Source organism: Ursus americanus, chromosome 24 (genome assembly GCF_024610735.1).
Source record: "Ursus americanus isolate L20-20 chromosome 24, mUrsAme1.1.p, whole genome shotgun sequence".
Lineage (NCBI taxonomy): Eukaryota > Metazoa > Chordata > Mammalia > Carnivora > Ursidae > Ursus > Ursus americanus.
In genome coordinates, this window is record NC_142150.1 from 29,174,897 (window position 1) to 29,189,721 (window position 14,825).

Genomic DNA, 14,825 nt, shown 5'->3' on the forward strand with positions numbered 1-14,825 from the left:
GCACTCGGGGAACTCACGTGTGAGCGTGTAGCCCAAAGCTCTGCTCTGCTGATCCAGAGGCAGGCAGTTGGCGAGCCTGCCGCGCGTGCGTGTGTGTGTGTGTGTGTGTGTGTGTGTGTGTGTGTGTGTGTGTGTTTAGGCTCTAGGGTCTCAGTGAGCTCTCAGGAGGGAGGGCCCTGCTTCTGCCTTTCCACCTGCCCAGCCTCGCCTCCACCCTTCCTCAAGACTTGCTCCCCTGTGCCGCCTCTTCCCCGAGAAGCCCCCCACTGCCTGCAGAGGAGTTACACCCGTGGACAGTTAGTCCTCCTTCCTGCAGGTCCCCAGCCCTATCGTCACCCCTTTCTTCGTCTCCTCCAATCTCCTCCACCACCTGATACAGACGGCAAGCCTACCGCTGTCTCCATCCCCAAAACGCCCCCTGACTGTGAGGGTGAGCACCCCGCTCCCTAGCACGGCGCCCAGCACACAGTAGGTGCTCTGTCCGCGTCTCATAAGCAGATGCCGGCGTGGATGGAGAGGAGTCTTTCAGCCACCACGCCTCCACCGACAGGGACGGGAAGCAATCTCAGCCGGCACCTGCGACTCCCAGGTTTCCCCCTTCCTCCCCATGAGAATGCCCCCTGCGACCCAAGCTCCACGGCCTCCCTTATCCAGGTCCTCCTTGCACAGGACCCAGCCATCGGATTCCCCACAGGTGTGGCAGAACGACTGAAAGCAAGCCCTCATTTCCACCGCTGGGATCTGGCTCCTTACAGAAGCCTTCTGGCAAATCCTTCTGTGAGGCGAAGCAACCTTTTCCGGCATCCAATCTCTCCCTTGGGAGTCAGGATTTCTGGGGCAGGGGGGTTTGAAGAACACGTCCCTGCTGGCACTCTCTACGGAGGCCTCCCCGCAGATGCCCAGGGGACATCCAGGGGACATCCAGGTGTGTGGGTCACCACGCCCGCTGCCTCCTCTCAGTTCATCAGCCGCATGCGGTGTGTCAGCACAAAGCCTGTGCCTGGAACTGAGAGTCTCTTAAAGCTGTGGCTCCCCGCACCGCTCCTGGGAGGACCCAGGAGCTGCCATCTGGGCCAAGGGCAGGCACCCCGGGCAGGCCTCCCCAGCTGGAGTGGGCCCAGAGGCTGAGAGCTTTTCATTAGCGCTAATGGACCCAGATTAGCAAGGCGCCTGCCCTGTGTGCGTCCTTAGGGCAGGTTTTCATAAACAGCTTCTTGAACGTGGCTGCTCCTTATTGACTTCCTATAGTAATTGAATATTTTCTCCTTCTAGGACAAGCTGGGCCAATAAAAGAATATACAAGCGCCCCTGTGACTAGAAGATTCTGTCCTGCTGACACCTGAAGAGCCGCCCAGGTAACAAGTCAGCAATCGACCCCCCTCTCCCTGTGCACCTCTACCCTGTCCCCTGACACCGCCCAGCCTCGTCCTCAGTTCTCTGTCTGTCTTGGCCCACATCACTGCCTGCTGTCCGTCTTTCTCCGGCTTTCCCTCTCGTCCTGACCGGTCTTTATTTCTCTGATTCGCAAAATTTGCACTGTTCTCTGTCTCTGTTGCTCTTTTCCCACTATTCCTTCATTCAGACCTATGACTTGAGGACCCACTGTGTGCCAGGCACTGCCGTGGACACTAGGAATAAGGCAGTGAATGAAACAAGCCCCCGCCTTGATGAAGCATGCGTGCCAACAAGGGAAGACGCGTGCTTCCGGCATAAACAGGCACAAGACCCAGCCCGGCGTGTGGTCCCAGGGCCCTGACCTGGCCTTCGAGACCAGGGCGCTCGGCTCACATCCATCACTAACTGGTTGGATGACTTGGCCTCGCCCCCTCTCCATTTCTCAGCCTGTTTTCTCGTTTCCAAAGTGAAGGGGATCCAGCAGGTCAGTGCTGCCCTGCCTGCTCGTGACCGGGGACATAGATAACCCAAGCACCGGCTTCCAAACCAGGGGTGACACAAACAGTGGCATCAGAGAAAAGTGTCACTTCAATCCCCTTCAAGCTCTGAACCCACTGGGTTTGTTGCTCGAGAAACAGTCGCTTGCATCTGGGGGTCACATTGTGCGATAACACGCCCGTGTGTGAGCCCAGAGCCGTCGCTTGGCCAGGACACCATGACAGGCACCACGACAGGAGCCTTGAGACCGTGAGATCCAGGGCAGCAGGCCCCCCCACCCCCAGGCTCACCCTGGGGCAGACCCCTGCATGGAAGGGCAGCGGGAAACGCAGCACCTAGCCAGCTCCCCTGCACGCTTCCCCCACGCACGTGGGGAGTTGAACTCACATGAAGTCAGGTCTGCCTGCGATGTCGACTTCCACATTTCATCCCTCTGGGCCCCAAGATTTAAAGGCTCTTATCCATCAAACAGTGCTGTCTTTACCAAGTCACTTCCTAAGTCTACGTTCGTGTCTCTCTTGAGTTTTTGTACTGCCAAGTCGTATAAGCCTAGCGGTTAGAACTTCTGAATAATCCAAGAAACAGGGTCCCCACCCTGGGGTACTTTAATTGCCCCCAAAACCCAAGATACTTGCTCCGTGGGCCAGCCAGCGGTGAGTGGATGATTTCTGAGGTGTTATTCGCAATCCTGAAAATAGCTTTAGGAGATTGCCAGTCTCAGGGAACCCCATTTGAGGACCACTCTCCCCACTCAGAAATCCCCTGCATCAGACCCCTCCCCTCTCCTGATGCGGGGAACTTGGCCAGTGTGATGGTGTCCAGGAGAGTAGGGGAGAGGAGCCACCGATAGTGGGGCCACAGGGAGGGAAGAAGGGATGGAGCCGCGTGGGCCAGGCGTGGCGTGAGGGACCCTGCGTCTATTCCTGTTCAGTCTTCAGTCCACACGATTGCCTGAGAAGGTCAGCATTCCTGTCCCCATTTAGCAGGCCCAGGGAAGCTGTGTGTCTGTCCAAGGTCATGAGGCTGGAAAGTGGAAGGACCAGGCCCCGTCTGATCCGGCCACCCCCACCCACACTAATGCTCTCTCCTCTGGATCCCGTCGAGTCCAGGGATGGGGGAAACCTCAGTGGGCCTTTCAGCCCATGCCCTAGAGAGAGTGTTCATTTCCCTTCAGCAGAGAGACCTCTGTTTCTCCTTCCCAAGTGCCTTTGAACATCATGTCTGAGAAACAGTGAAGCCCTCGGACCGCATAGTCTCAAGATTCTTCTCAGCCCACCTTCCAGAGACTGTCCCCACCCTCTTTTTGAGGTAAATTACGGGACTGGGCTGTCATTCGCTTAACTTCCAAAAGGCTTTGTGGTGAGTGGAGCTCTCAGCCAGGTCCAGGCAGGGATTGGGGGTTCCCTGGTCTGTCCCTCTTGTCCGGCCAGTTGGCTAAGTGGGTGTGTCCCACACTCGGAAACGTGTGGTTGCAGGTGGAGCTGGCAGGTGTCCGTCTTGTGACTTCAGCCTGGGGGTGGATGATGGCCCAGAAGGCTGATAGCCCTGAACAGGGAGAAATGAGGTGACAGAGGAGATAGGAAGACAGGCCTGCATTTTGGAGGACGATGTTTGAACGGGGCGAGGGAATTAGCACTTAATCGAAAATGATGCTGAAGAATTGTGGCTCCAGATGCAGACAGACCTGGGTTCAAATCCTGGCTCAGGCACTTCTGTGCTGTGTGACCTGGGATGAGTGATGGTACCTCTCTGAGCCTCAATTCCTTTGCCTGATAAGTGGAGATGACGTTATTGCTACCCTGGAACTTTATGAGAAGTGAGATTGTGCGTGTTCCTTCGCACCTGGTAAGAATTTAAGATCCGCCCGCTGTTACTAGCTGTTGCTAGTGTCAGCCTCCGTGTCCCAAGCCCTGAGCTTCGTATTTTCCATGCATTATGCAGAAAGCATTATTTTTATACTAATTTTAAATACAAGGAAACTCAGATGCATGCAGTTTAGGAACTTGTCCACCAGCTGAGCCTGGCGGGGCTGGGATCCCATCCTTGGTCAGGCACCAACGCCCCCTCTCTGCTCAAACCCCTCGCCCTGGAGCTGGACCTGCGCCTCTGGATCTCCCTCCGCCCTCTGGCTACCATCATCTTATTTTTCTACCCGTCTCACCTTTGAGGTTGTCAGAGGCTCTTCCCAGGAGACACGCTCCTTTTACTGCATATGTCTGGGAGCCCGGCACACCACAAGCTACCCATTAGATATAATCTGTAACGAATGTGGTCCGTAATAAATACAGGTAGCCTGTTTATGGGCTGCCATATTTATTATGCCCCTTAATTGCTACAAAGCCAGAGCCAGCTGAAGCCAGATCCCGCCCTGGAGAGCAGCTTTGCCTAGGTGGGCCAAGGAGGGGGCCGCTAGAGCCCGGCCTCCCGCAGACTTCTAGCATCTTAATGGGGCTGTCCCTTCTGCCCTCCAAAGGCCCATCCAGTTCAAGCCTGATGGAGGGAACTGACATGTCCTCCAACTGCTCCATCGTTTTGCAGAGGAAGATGCTGAGGCCAGAGAGAGGAGGTGACTCGGAGAGCAGGAGACTGGGGCTCTGGACTCCCAGTCCAGTGCTCCTGCTGCCCTTTTCTCTACCTGAAAGCTGTCCCTAGGCCCGGAGGAGCACAGGGTCTGGAGTGGGCTGAGTGGCATACTTATAAGCCCTGGCATGTTGTGCAGGTCGCTTCATTTCCCTGAGCCTCAGTGTCCTCATCTGTAAAATGGACAGTGCTTCCCACTTCATGGGAATCATTGAAAGAGTCAGGGTAGGCATGTGGAGCTGGCATGTGGCTGGCAAGGGGTCAGTGCTGAATAAATATTCTTTCCTTCCCTCTTCTCTGTTTCCAAAGAGCGCTGAGTCTCAGCAGACGTGTGGAGTTGAGTCACCCTGGTACCGAAGGGAGAGAGGGTCGGAATGCAGCGCCCAGGGTTCAGGGCACTGTCCTGGGTCCTGAGCTCAGGGCGAGCAGCAGCCCAGGGAGGCCCGGACACCTGCCAAGTTGGTGTGGCCATGGTGAGAGCTGTCCACCCCGCTCCAGGCCAGTGCGGGCACTGACTTCTCACCGCATGCCACGATGTGGGCCCTCAGTGCCCATTCTTGCAGACGAGGAAACTGAGGCTTCCAGAAGTTCGGTCACTTACCAAAGACATAGCGGTAGAAAGATGAAGAGCTGGGACTGGAGCCCCAGGTGTGTTCGACTCCAGAGCCTGTGCTCAGAACCTCTGTGTTTAGATGCAGATGAGATGCTGCTTCTAGAAGGCCAGAGGTAGAGGAGGGACATGGCTGGCAGGTGGGCCTGGAGATGGCATCCCGGGGAGCTGCTCTGCAGGCAGAGAGCCGGGCTGAGGGCTGAGGGAGGGGACAAAGATGACCCACGGGATGAGGGTCAAGAATGAGGGTCAAGACTGGCAGGGGCCAATCAGAAGACAGGCTGGTTAAACAGCTGTCTGGCCAGACCTGGGGGTCTGCACCAAATCTCAGCCCTCCCACTGCCCACCGGGAGGATGGGTCCCGGGACAAAGGAAGGGACAGGTCCTCTTGATCCTGCCTATCCAGGGCAGCTCTGGGCTCTCTGGCGTCAAGAAGATCTGGAGAGAAAGACAGGCAAATGGGGCATCAGAAGGAGTCACGTGGGGACTGTCCTCACTCTGGAGAAGGCACGGCGGAGAGAGGAAAGGAGGAAGTTGGGAGCCGCCCTGCTTATGTGGACCCTCCGGCCCCCTCTTTCTAACAGCTGGGGGTGAGGACACAAAGACGTGATGCAGGCAAAGCCCTTAGCCTCCCACCAGGCTTCCTGCCCGTGCTGTTGAATGAACATTTGCTCTGTGGCGGGTTTTATGCGGTCCAGACCACATGCCAGTCCCTGCTATGTCCCAGGAGGAGGGCACAGCTGCCATCCCACGCGTCCGGGAGCTCACCGGAACACTGGCGGATGACGTAATGCTACACAATGTGGCGGGGGCAGTGGTGGAGACCAGCAGAGGCCATGAGAGCTCTTGGGAAGGCAGGGACGGGATAGGGGGTGTCAGGGAAGGAGGTGATGCCTTGGGCGGTGAACAGGAATTAGGTGGGACGGGAGGAGGTGGAAAGGCAGTTCGGGCAGAGGGGATCAGCACGAGGGGAGACACTAAGTGAGCTCCGGGGACTGTCCTTTGATGTTGGCGATGGGGCAGAGGAGTGGCCGTGGGAGTCTTGGAGGCCCTTGCAGTCCACAGTTAGGCAGGAGCTGGTCTCCTGTGGAGCCCAGGCGGTCAGCAGGGGCATGATGTGGCTGGATGTGCCTTGTGGAAAGGCCTCTCTGGGGGCACTGGCTGGAAGGGGAGTGGCTGGATGTAGGGAGACCAGGCCAGGGCTGAGGCTACATCTGGGTGAGAGAGGAGGAGGCCAGGAGCAGGACCGAGGCTGGAGGTGATTGAAAGATCCCTGAGATGGAGTGGATGGTGTCATCAGATTCTAGCTTTGGAGGCAGATGACAGTTCCTGAACTCAGGCCACAACTCAGTGAAGGAAAGAAGAATCACACACACACACACACACACACACATACAATCCTTCATTCTTCCAAATTAGGCCACCTGGGTTCATTCTTGGCTTCACCGCTCACCAGCTGCAACCTTGGGCAAGTCGCCTAGCCTCTCTCTGCCTCAGTTTCCTTCTCTAGAAAATTGGGATGATGATTGTGCTTATCTCATAGGTGGTTGTGAGTTAATACATGTCTAGTGCCGAGGCTGGAGCCCTGCACCTGCTCCATGTTGTTATTCCCAGGGGTGGAGACCAGCCAGGTGACCCCAGGAACCCTGTGTTCCCCTTCTCCTCTCACCCAATCTGAGAAGAGCCCTTGGGCCAGGCGCTTTCAGAAGGACAAAAGCTTTGAGCCTGGAGCCTTGGTGCAGGGTCACTCCCTGATTTTCCCTTGGAGCGGCCTTGGGGTCGTCACTGTGTGGCCTGATGCGTTGGTTTCTGCCACCCAATAAGATAAGAAAGCACACATGGCTTGGACGTTCTGGGCCCCGCCGGGGTGTCCCCTGCTCAGCTCTGGCTTCAATCGGGCACAGACGGCCGAGCAGAGCAGCCAGCAGGAACCAGGCCCTGTGAGGAGGGAAGCCCTCGGGCCCCAGAGCCCTTGCCTGCCCGACCCAGTACCTTCCTCATGGCTCCCAGGTGCCCGCGTGGTGCCATGGCCACTGCCCAGCCAAGGTCAGACGCTTGGCACACTGGCTAAAACCACAAGAAGAGGCAATGACAGGCAGCAGCCTTTCCTGCACGCCCTTCCCCAGCAGCGGGCTGACTGTGCTTCTCTCTGCACGGATTCAAATGCACTTTTAAAACCCTCTAGCCTCAACCAAAGTGTCACACGATGCTGGTCCCGCCATCACCCAGTGGGATGAGCCTGGAGTGAGGGAAGTGAGCATTGCCCTGGGCCCTTTGTTCCTTAGCCTGTGAGGCCTTCCTTGCTGGGGAGGGCATCGGGCTATGGTTTGGGGTGGGGAGGGGGCAGATTTGCTGAGTACCCACTGTGTGCCAAACACCATGCATGGGCTTTGGTGTTAGACCTTAGCACTGCCTCCTGCACGCTGTGTGGCCTTGGGCACATCCCTTAATCTCTCCGATAATCACACACACCTTGGGAGACGGCCGTGAAAACTTGCGGTGACAAGTGCCTGTACCTAATTGGTTGTTACAAGAATTAAATGAGATAATAGATGGGAAGCACTGGGCACAGTATTACCACACAACAGGGGCTCCCCAAACGGGGACTACGGCGATGACGATGAATCATAGTAATTCTGGCAGCGACCATGGAAGGCAGGACTTTTCAGCTTACTTTGGGGGTCAGGCAAAGGGAGCCCAGCTCTCTCCGGAAGGAGGATGGGTAACCGTGCAAAGTAACAAAGCGCCACCTTCCCTACCTTCGACCACGTCCAACACATATTCCTAGGACCCTTTGCACCACATCCTGTCACGGAAGCGCAGACCGCCTGCTGGGGTCACCTGCAGAGGGACTCAGGCCAGGCGGAGCTGCAGCCATGCCCCTTAGCAGCTGGGAGAGGTTGACCAGGCTATTTTCATCATGAACCTGGTTTCCTCACCTGTGGAAACCTCTGACCCCCGCCCCATGTCGCTCCCCGGGGCCATCAGGAAGAAAGTATGGCAATATTGACTCCTGAATATGGACGTGACCGTGAGCTTGACGTCTGACTCGCGAGAGCAGATGCTGTCGGCTTCCCCCGGGGATGCGGAAGGCCTGCATCTTATTCGTTTCAAGCCCCGGTGCCTGGCACACAGTCAGTGCACACTAAATGCAGGCTGAACAGAATTGCATTCAGTGACTCGCTACCAGGGGCATTTTAGGTAGAGACGGGGAAGGCTCCTTAGGTAGGTGGGCTGCTGTGGGTCTCATGATGGAGATAGGGCATGGGGAGGGTTTGGCCTCAGGAAGGGGTGCCCGTACCCCTTTTCCCCTGTGACACCCCTCCACTGGCACCCTGGAACAGCCCTGCGCCATCCTGCAGGCTGGAGGGCGTGTGGGGCGGCAGGAATTCTGGCGTGAGGCCTGGATTCTGATCCTGCTCCGTGACCTTGGCAAGTTCCTGAAGCCTCTGAGCCTGGGCGGCTCTTCTGACAAACGGAAGGCTCACCTCTGCAGTCAAGCACTGTCCCGAGGCAGCCCTGTTGAGCACCTGCCACCGCCGGACGTCGTGCTAAGCACGTTCCCGCGTTATTTCCGTGAATCCTCACGGTACTGCCGGGAGGAAGCTTCTGTTTTTAATCTCCTTCCTCGGGTTGGAAAGAGCAAGATTCAGAGAGGTGGAGTGATTCGCCCAGGGCCACACAGCAAATGAATGGTAGAACTGGGCTTGAGCCAGGCAGGTTTGCTTCCCCGGGTTCTCACTCCTCTAACTCTGGCCCCGCAAGGTAAAGAGCTACCCTCCAAGAGAGGAAATTGTTACCAGTCTCCCTCTTCCTCCACCGGCTGCAAGGGCAGGGCTGACCATGCGGAACCCCCCGTGGGGGAAGGGGGAGGGCCAGGCGCAGGGCGAGGTTCTTTCTGGGTGGGGTCCCCCATCAGGGAGACTGAGGGGCTGCTCTTTTGTAGGCAGAACACCATGGAAGGCGACTGTCTGAGCTGCATGAAGTATCTGATGTTTGTTTTCAATTTCTTCATCTTTGTAAGTATTGCCGGAACGTTCCTGGGGTCTCCCTAGGCCTCTGCTGGGTGTGCAGAACAGACTGTGGCTTCGATGTAGTCATACTGGGCTGAGTCCTGAGGGCAGGACAGGGGCCAGGGCCAGAAGCAAATCTACCAGGCCAGCCAGAATTTCCCAGATGAGAGGCCCCCAGTGGTGCCCGCCCCACTCCAAAGAGCCCATGGTCACAGGAGAGATGTGTTGTACAGACCCTGGGACAGTTCAGGCCCTCTCACAAAGGGTGGGGGCCTTCATCCTGGCTGCCTGGTGGAGGGTCCGGGAGAAGGAGGGGATGGAGAAGAGGGCAGCAGAGAGAGACCCACTGACCCCGATCCCCAGGGCAGTTGCAGGCCTCCGAGCCCCCTGGGCTGAACTGCTGTGACCAGCTGATGTAATCCGAAACCTCTCCGGGGCTGGGAGCACCCTGGGTTCAAGAGGGCTCTGCATCTCACCAGCTCTGTGATTAGAAACACATTTCACCTCTCTGAACCTCAGTATCTTCATCCCCTCATTACCTACCTCAACAGGTTTCTTGAAAATTAAGCAAGATTAGTTTAGGAAGTGCCTGGAATGTGCCAGCATTCGCTAGCTTAGCTCCCTCCGCATCTAGCCTGTGGATTCTGTACTTGAAAGCACAGAGGCCCTGAGCGCCCAGGGGGTCAGCCCAGCACCCTGCAGCCCAGCCCACCTGCTGGCAGCACCCCGCCCCAGGCTCTGCTCAGGCCTCTCCCAGGGACAGAGCCACACTCTTGGCGTCTTGAGCCCCCCCCCGCCCCCGGCTCTCTGGAGCCCACCTCAACCTTTGACCTTAGTGCAGCCAAGACGTGGGTGAGTGGAAGTCCACTGATGCCCTCCAGGACAGGGTCACTGTGAAAGAGAGGTCCCTTTCTGGTCAAGACTGGCTCTGTCTGTCTCTCTTTTCTCTCTCCATCTATTTTTTAATGCATTCCAGCAACTCTCCTGGGGTCCCTCCCTTGCCCATAATCCTGAAGAGCAGGGAGCCTCCAGACGTGAATTCCCGACCCAACTTCCTAGCCGGGAGGCCCCGGGCAACCTCAGTGTCCCCACCCGAAACCGGGCTGCATCCCCTTGGGCAGCTCAGTCTGTGCCCTCGAAGCAGCCCTCAGCACACAATCGTTGAACCCCAAAACCTTAAGAGCAATGAGGAAGGAGGCAGCTGTTACCAGAGCTTTTGTAAGGGACGGAGGAGAAAGACAGTGCTCAGCACAGGGCGACCGTGGGGACTCTGTCATCAGCAGTCCCTGTTGGCCTTCCCTCTCTCGCCACCCAATGCTGGGTCCTTCCGGCCTCCCCGCCGCTCCCCTGCCCCGACCCCTGTACCTAAGAATATTGTCTCCTGTGCCGAGCCCCAGGCCGTGCAGCTCTGCCCGCCAGCTTGCGGACCCCTCAGCCACACTAGAGCTCACCAGCTTGCTCTTAGCCACAGCCTGGCATTGCTGGCCTGCACCTCTGGGGGACATCTGGGGGACCTCTGGGGGACTTCTGGTCCTCCCACCACACAGAAATTTCAGACACTTGACCCCATTCAAAACCTGATGAAGCCAAACTGTCCTCCTGTAACAGATCTGCTTCCAGTCCTTGTCTGTCCCCAAGGGAAATGGAACGGATATTTATCGAAACTTGCTAAGCACATTCCTATCCACTCTGTCCTTTCTTCCTTGGGGACACCTTGGGAGGGCAGAGGGGAATTTATCTTCTTTACCCACGAGGAAGCTAAGGCTCAGAGGGGTTAAGCCACTTACCCAAGGTCACACAGCTGACAACCCGCACAGCCGTTTCTCTGGACGAAGCTACCTCTCTCCAAAGATGAGTAAGGCCTGGAGAGATGGGCCGTGGACACGAAGGCATGAACAAGGAGAGGAGCTGGTTTGAGAGCAGTGAGCCCATGCTGATGAGGGCTCATGTTGAGGGCAAAGCGGATGGTTTTTGTCCACGTTTTCCCGGCCCCTAACACGGTACAGGCACAGCACAAGCCCCAGAGTGTGTGCGTGGACTTGGGGATTTAACCCTGACTCTGCCGTGAACCTGCATGTGACCTTTAGCAAGGCATGGCCCCCTCTGGGGTTCAGTGTGGAACCAGGGGGTTGGACTAGTGACCTCCTTGTCCTGCAGCTCTGACATTTAAGGAGACTATAAAAGTGGCAAATAAACTCTATGTGACAAGGTCCTCGGCAGCCCGCGATGGGGTGCGGATCAGAGATTGGGTTTGGAGGATGCCCTAAAGGTCTGGGTAACCAGGAAAATGCAAAACCATGGAAAGTGTTGCTGGGACACTGGTTTGTGTAGCAAATGGGTTTCTGCCCAGTTCTCTGGGGTTCCCCGGGGCTCCCCGGCTCCACCCTGGGCGCCCTGCTCAGAGGAACGGTGTGCGTGTGGAGTGTCTAACCTCCCTGTCTGCCTCTTTCTTCTCTGCACCCCTGACCGGCCCTGGGAGCAGCTGGGCGGGGCCTGCCTGCTGGGCATCGGCATCTGGGTCATGGTGGACCCCACCGGCTTCCGGGAGATCGTGGCCGCCAACCCCCTGCTTATCACGGGCGCCTACATCCTCCTGGCCATGGGCGGCCTGCTTTTTCTGCTCGGCTTCCTGGGCTGCTGCGGGGCCGTCCGTGAGAACAAGTGTCTGCTGCTGTTCGTGAGTAGCCCCATCCCCACCCCACCCATGGGTGCCCCGGGGGCAGAGTGTGGGGGACCCTGTGTCTACCCTGCGGGGAACTCAGAGGTCACACCCAGGGCCAAGCCAGCTAGCTAGGCTGTCCTCCAGGAGTGGGAAGGCCACCAACCTGTTCCACTTGCCCCTGCGGCCCCAGCTTCCGGAGCCTGCTGCTTGCCCTGGGCCCGTGCCTGCTGTGTGGGTGGGCCGTCCTCAGGTGGAGAGCGCCCTTGGCCTCCAGGTCTGAACAGCCAAGGCATCGTCCGCTGAGAGCATTGACCATGATGCTTTTCTACGTGCCTTCTTCCAAGAACTCAAATGTGTGACTCCTTGGTAAAAAAAAAAAAAAAAACAAAAACAAAAACAAAAAAAAAAACAGAGGGTCCCTATTAGATAACCACTCACTGTTTGAGTTTCCAGTTTTAAAATAGAGGTGATGTGATCTCTGAAATCACTTTCTTCATTAAAGTAATAGTGTTTGAGCGGCTACTGCAGGCCACATAGGTCACCAGGCGCTGAAGATGCATGAGGGCCGAGCGGCCGTCCCCTCCCTGGTGGACAGGCCCGTGGGAGGCCGGGAGGCCCAGGCGGGCGAGCGGACAGTGGGCAGGCCTGGGTTTCAGCATGCGCCCTGCTCTGTCCCCTAACTAATGATGTGACTTTGGGCTAGTTTCTTAGCCTCCCTGAGCTTTAGTGTCTCTGCTTGTTAAACAAGGGGCAGCTTAGCTGTAGGTTGGTGCCGAATGAGGCCAGCAGTCGATGCTCTGTTTCTCTGACCTTCCATTTTCCCGCGACTGGGTCCTTTGGCCTCTGCCTACTTTCCTGGCCTCGGTGGATGGGTCTCCGGCCCCAGCGAGGTCCTGTGTGGGCCCAGGGCTGGAGAGCTTCTAGTTGGAGCCCAGTCCCGCTATAGGGCAAGGTAAAGACAGCCGTGCTTAGGCAAATGTGTGTGGCTCGGTCAACGTGCAAATGCTCTTCGCGGGTGAGAGGGTGGCGGGGTCTGGAGTTAGGCAATCCGGGAGGCATGCCCTGGTTAGCGGGAGAGCTTCCTTGCAATGCGTCTGCTCCTGTGGCTTTGGGAGGTAGAGATCGGGCACCATGCCTCCTTCCCAGATTAGAACAGACTGTACGGGCCCCATTCGTGTCATGGTGAGATTGCCCAAATCCCAGACAGGAAGTGAAATCAGCTGTGAAATGTGTGACTCAGGAGCCCGGGGTCCCTTTTGGCCTTAAGCAGCCCGAACGCTGCAAACTTTGCCTTTGGAGAGAAACAAAGAAACCTGCGGGCGCCCCCTGGCGGAAGTCCCTCTACAGTGCCAGCTGGGGCCAACGCAGGCTTGGGAGCCCATGGGGACTTTAAAAGGAGCTGGGATAGGAGTCCCAGGTCACGCCAACCCCTCTTTTCCCCCCTAGCCTCAGCCCCCCCACCCAGGTCTCATCCCTGAAGCCAAGATAAGAGGCCAGGCCAGGGCGCTGGGCTGGGAGCAGGCTGGGGGCCTAGAAAGCCCTCCCCACAAACTGGCAGCCTCTGAGCCTGCCATTGGATGGGTACCTCCATCCCTGTGGAGAAGACCAAGACCCGGGGACCAGCTGAGGTTCGCTCCAGCCCCCCACCCCCACCTCTGAGTCCAGGCCATGGCCAGGCTATGGCCAGGGCCTAGCCCTTAGAACCTTAAAGTATCCCCTTCTACCCCCTCTTCTGCCACCTTCTCCTTCCTCCCTTTTCTCTCCGTTAGTCTCGCGATCTAGGAGGCCTACCCACGTTCATCCCTTTCTTTTCTTGCTCTTTCTCTGCCTCTGTCCCTCCGCCTCCTATCTTTTGCTTCTATTCCTGCTGCCTTTCCTTATCCCGCTCCTGAGATCTCCTAGCCTCTGCCCCTCTCTCCCTACTTCCCCTGTGTCCTTTCCCCTCCCCCTTCTCCCTGTCCTCCCATTCCTCCCCTCTCCTCCTCTCTCTGAAGCCCAGCACCTATTAGCCTGAGGTCTCAGTGTCAGTCACAGGCAGGGGACTCTTGGACCCAGGTCCCCTGTGTCTCAGACCTAAAATGGACTCACATGTCTGAAATTCACCTAAAATTATGTGCAAAATATTACATTAGGGCCTTGTGTGTTAGTGTGTGTGTGTTGTGTGAACATGTAGGTCTCTGGGGAGAGATGGCACAGCTTCTGGAAGGTTTCCAAAAAGATTCATGACCTAAAAAATAAGAAGAACCACTTCTCTCTTCTGACCTGGCCTGGCCGTGTGGTGGTTCCAGCCACAGAGGGGCCCCAAGTCTCACCCCTGGTGGCCGCCGAGGTCCCTCGAGAAGCCTGACACCCCTGTTCCTTAACCTTCCGGGGAGGAAGGAAAGACTTGTCACAAACAGGACCAAGAGGGAGTGCCTTTGGCCACCTCAGCAGATAGGGAGGGTTGGGGTGGGGGAGCACCCACCCCTGCTCTGAGGCTGAAACCCCAGGGCCTGGTGCCTTCGGCCACCTGCTCTGGTGCCTTTGGCCACTCAGCAGATAGGGAGGGTTGGGGTGGGGGAGCACCCACCCCTGCTCTGAGGCTGAAACCCCAGGGCCCCATCACCCTCAGCCGACCACCAATGATCCTAATGACCACATCACCTAATGATCAATTTTTCTAAAGATACAGTTTCCAAACTGTCGATCAATTTTACAGCATTTTCACATACAATAGGACAATTTCCGCCTATAATGGGCATTTTGTGGCATCCCTTTTTCTCAATTGCTTGCCTATGAGTTGTTCACGTAATGTTTTTAATCTATTTATTTAAAGATGCAAAAAAAATTTTTATGTTTTATGACAAAGGCATGCTACATTGGAAAGGAGAACAACAAAACGAGATGTGTGTATTTAGAAGAGATAAATGAGCTGAGTGGCACATAAAGTATGTAAATTTGGTGAACATTTATTAGAAACAAGAACTGAAAGTAGATGTACCCCTAGGCAGATGGACCAGAAAAGTCTGGAAATGTCTGCGAGAAGGCAAAAGAGCAGTTTCCATCCCTTTGTTCATTTTTCCATCCA

The 14,825-nt window shown here is 56.7% G+C and overlaps 1 protein-coding gene across 3 annotated transcripts in view; it reads left to right on the plus strand.

The window, feature by feature from the left end:
- TSPAN18 (tetraspanin 18) overlaps nt 1-14,825 on the plus strand; it is a 179,828-nt gene that overhangs the window by 150,444 nt on the left and 14,559 nt on the right. For 2 of the 3 annotated variants that reach the window (XM_045808766.2, XM_087854765.1), the window contains 3 exons: nt 1,273-1,355; nt 9,030-9,102; nt 11,579-11,773. In XM_045808766.2, the coding sequence (XP_045664722.1) occupies nt 9,040-9,102; nt 11,579-11,773 (258 nt within the window). In that variant the 5' untranslated portion in view covers nt 1,273-1,355; nt 9,030-9,039. The remainder of the gene's footprint in view (nt 1-1,272; nt 1,356-9,029; nt 9,103-11,578; nt 11,774-14,825) is intronic. The other variant, XM_087854766.1, reaches the window with a different exon arrangement.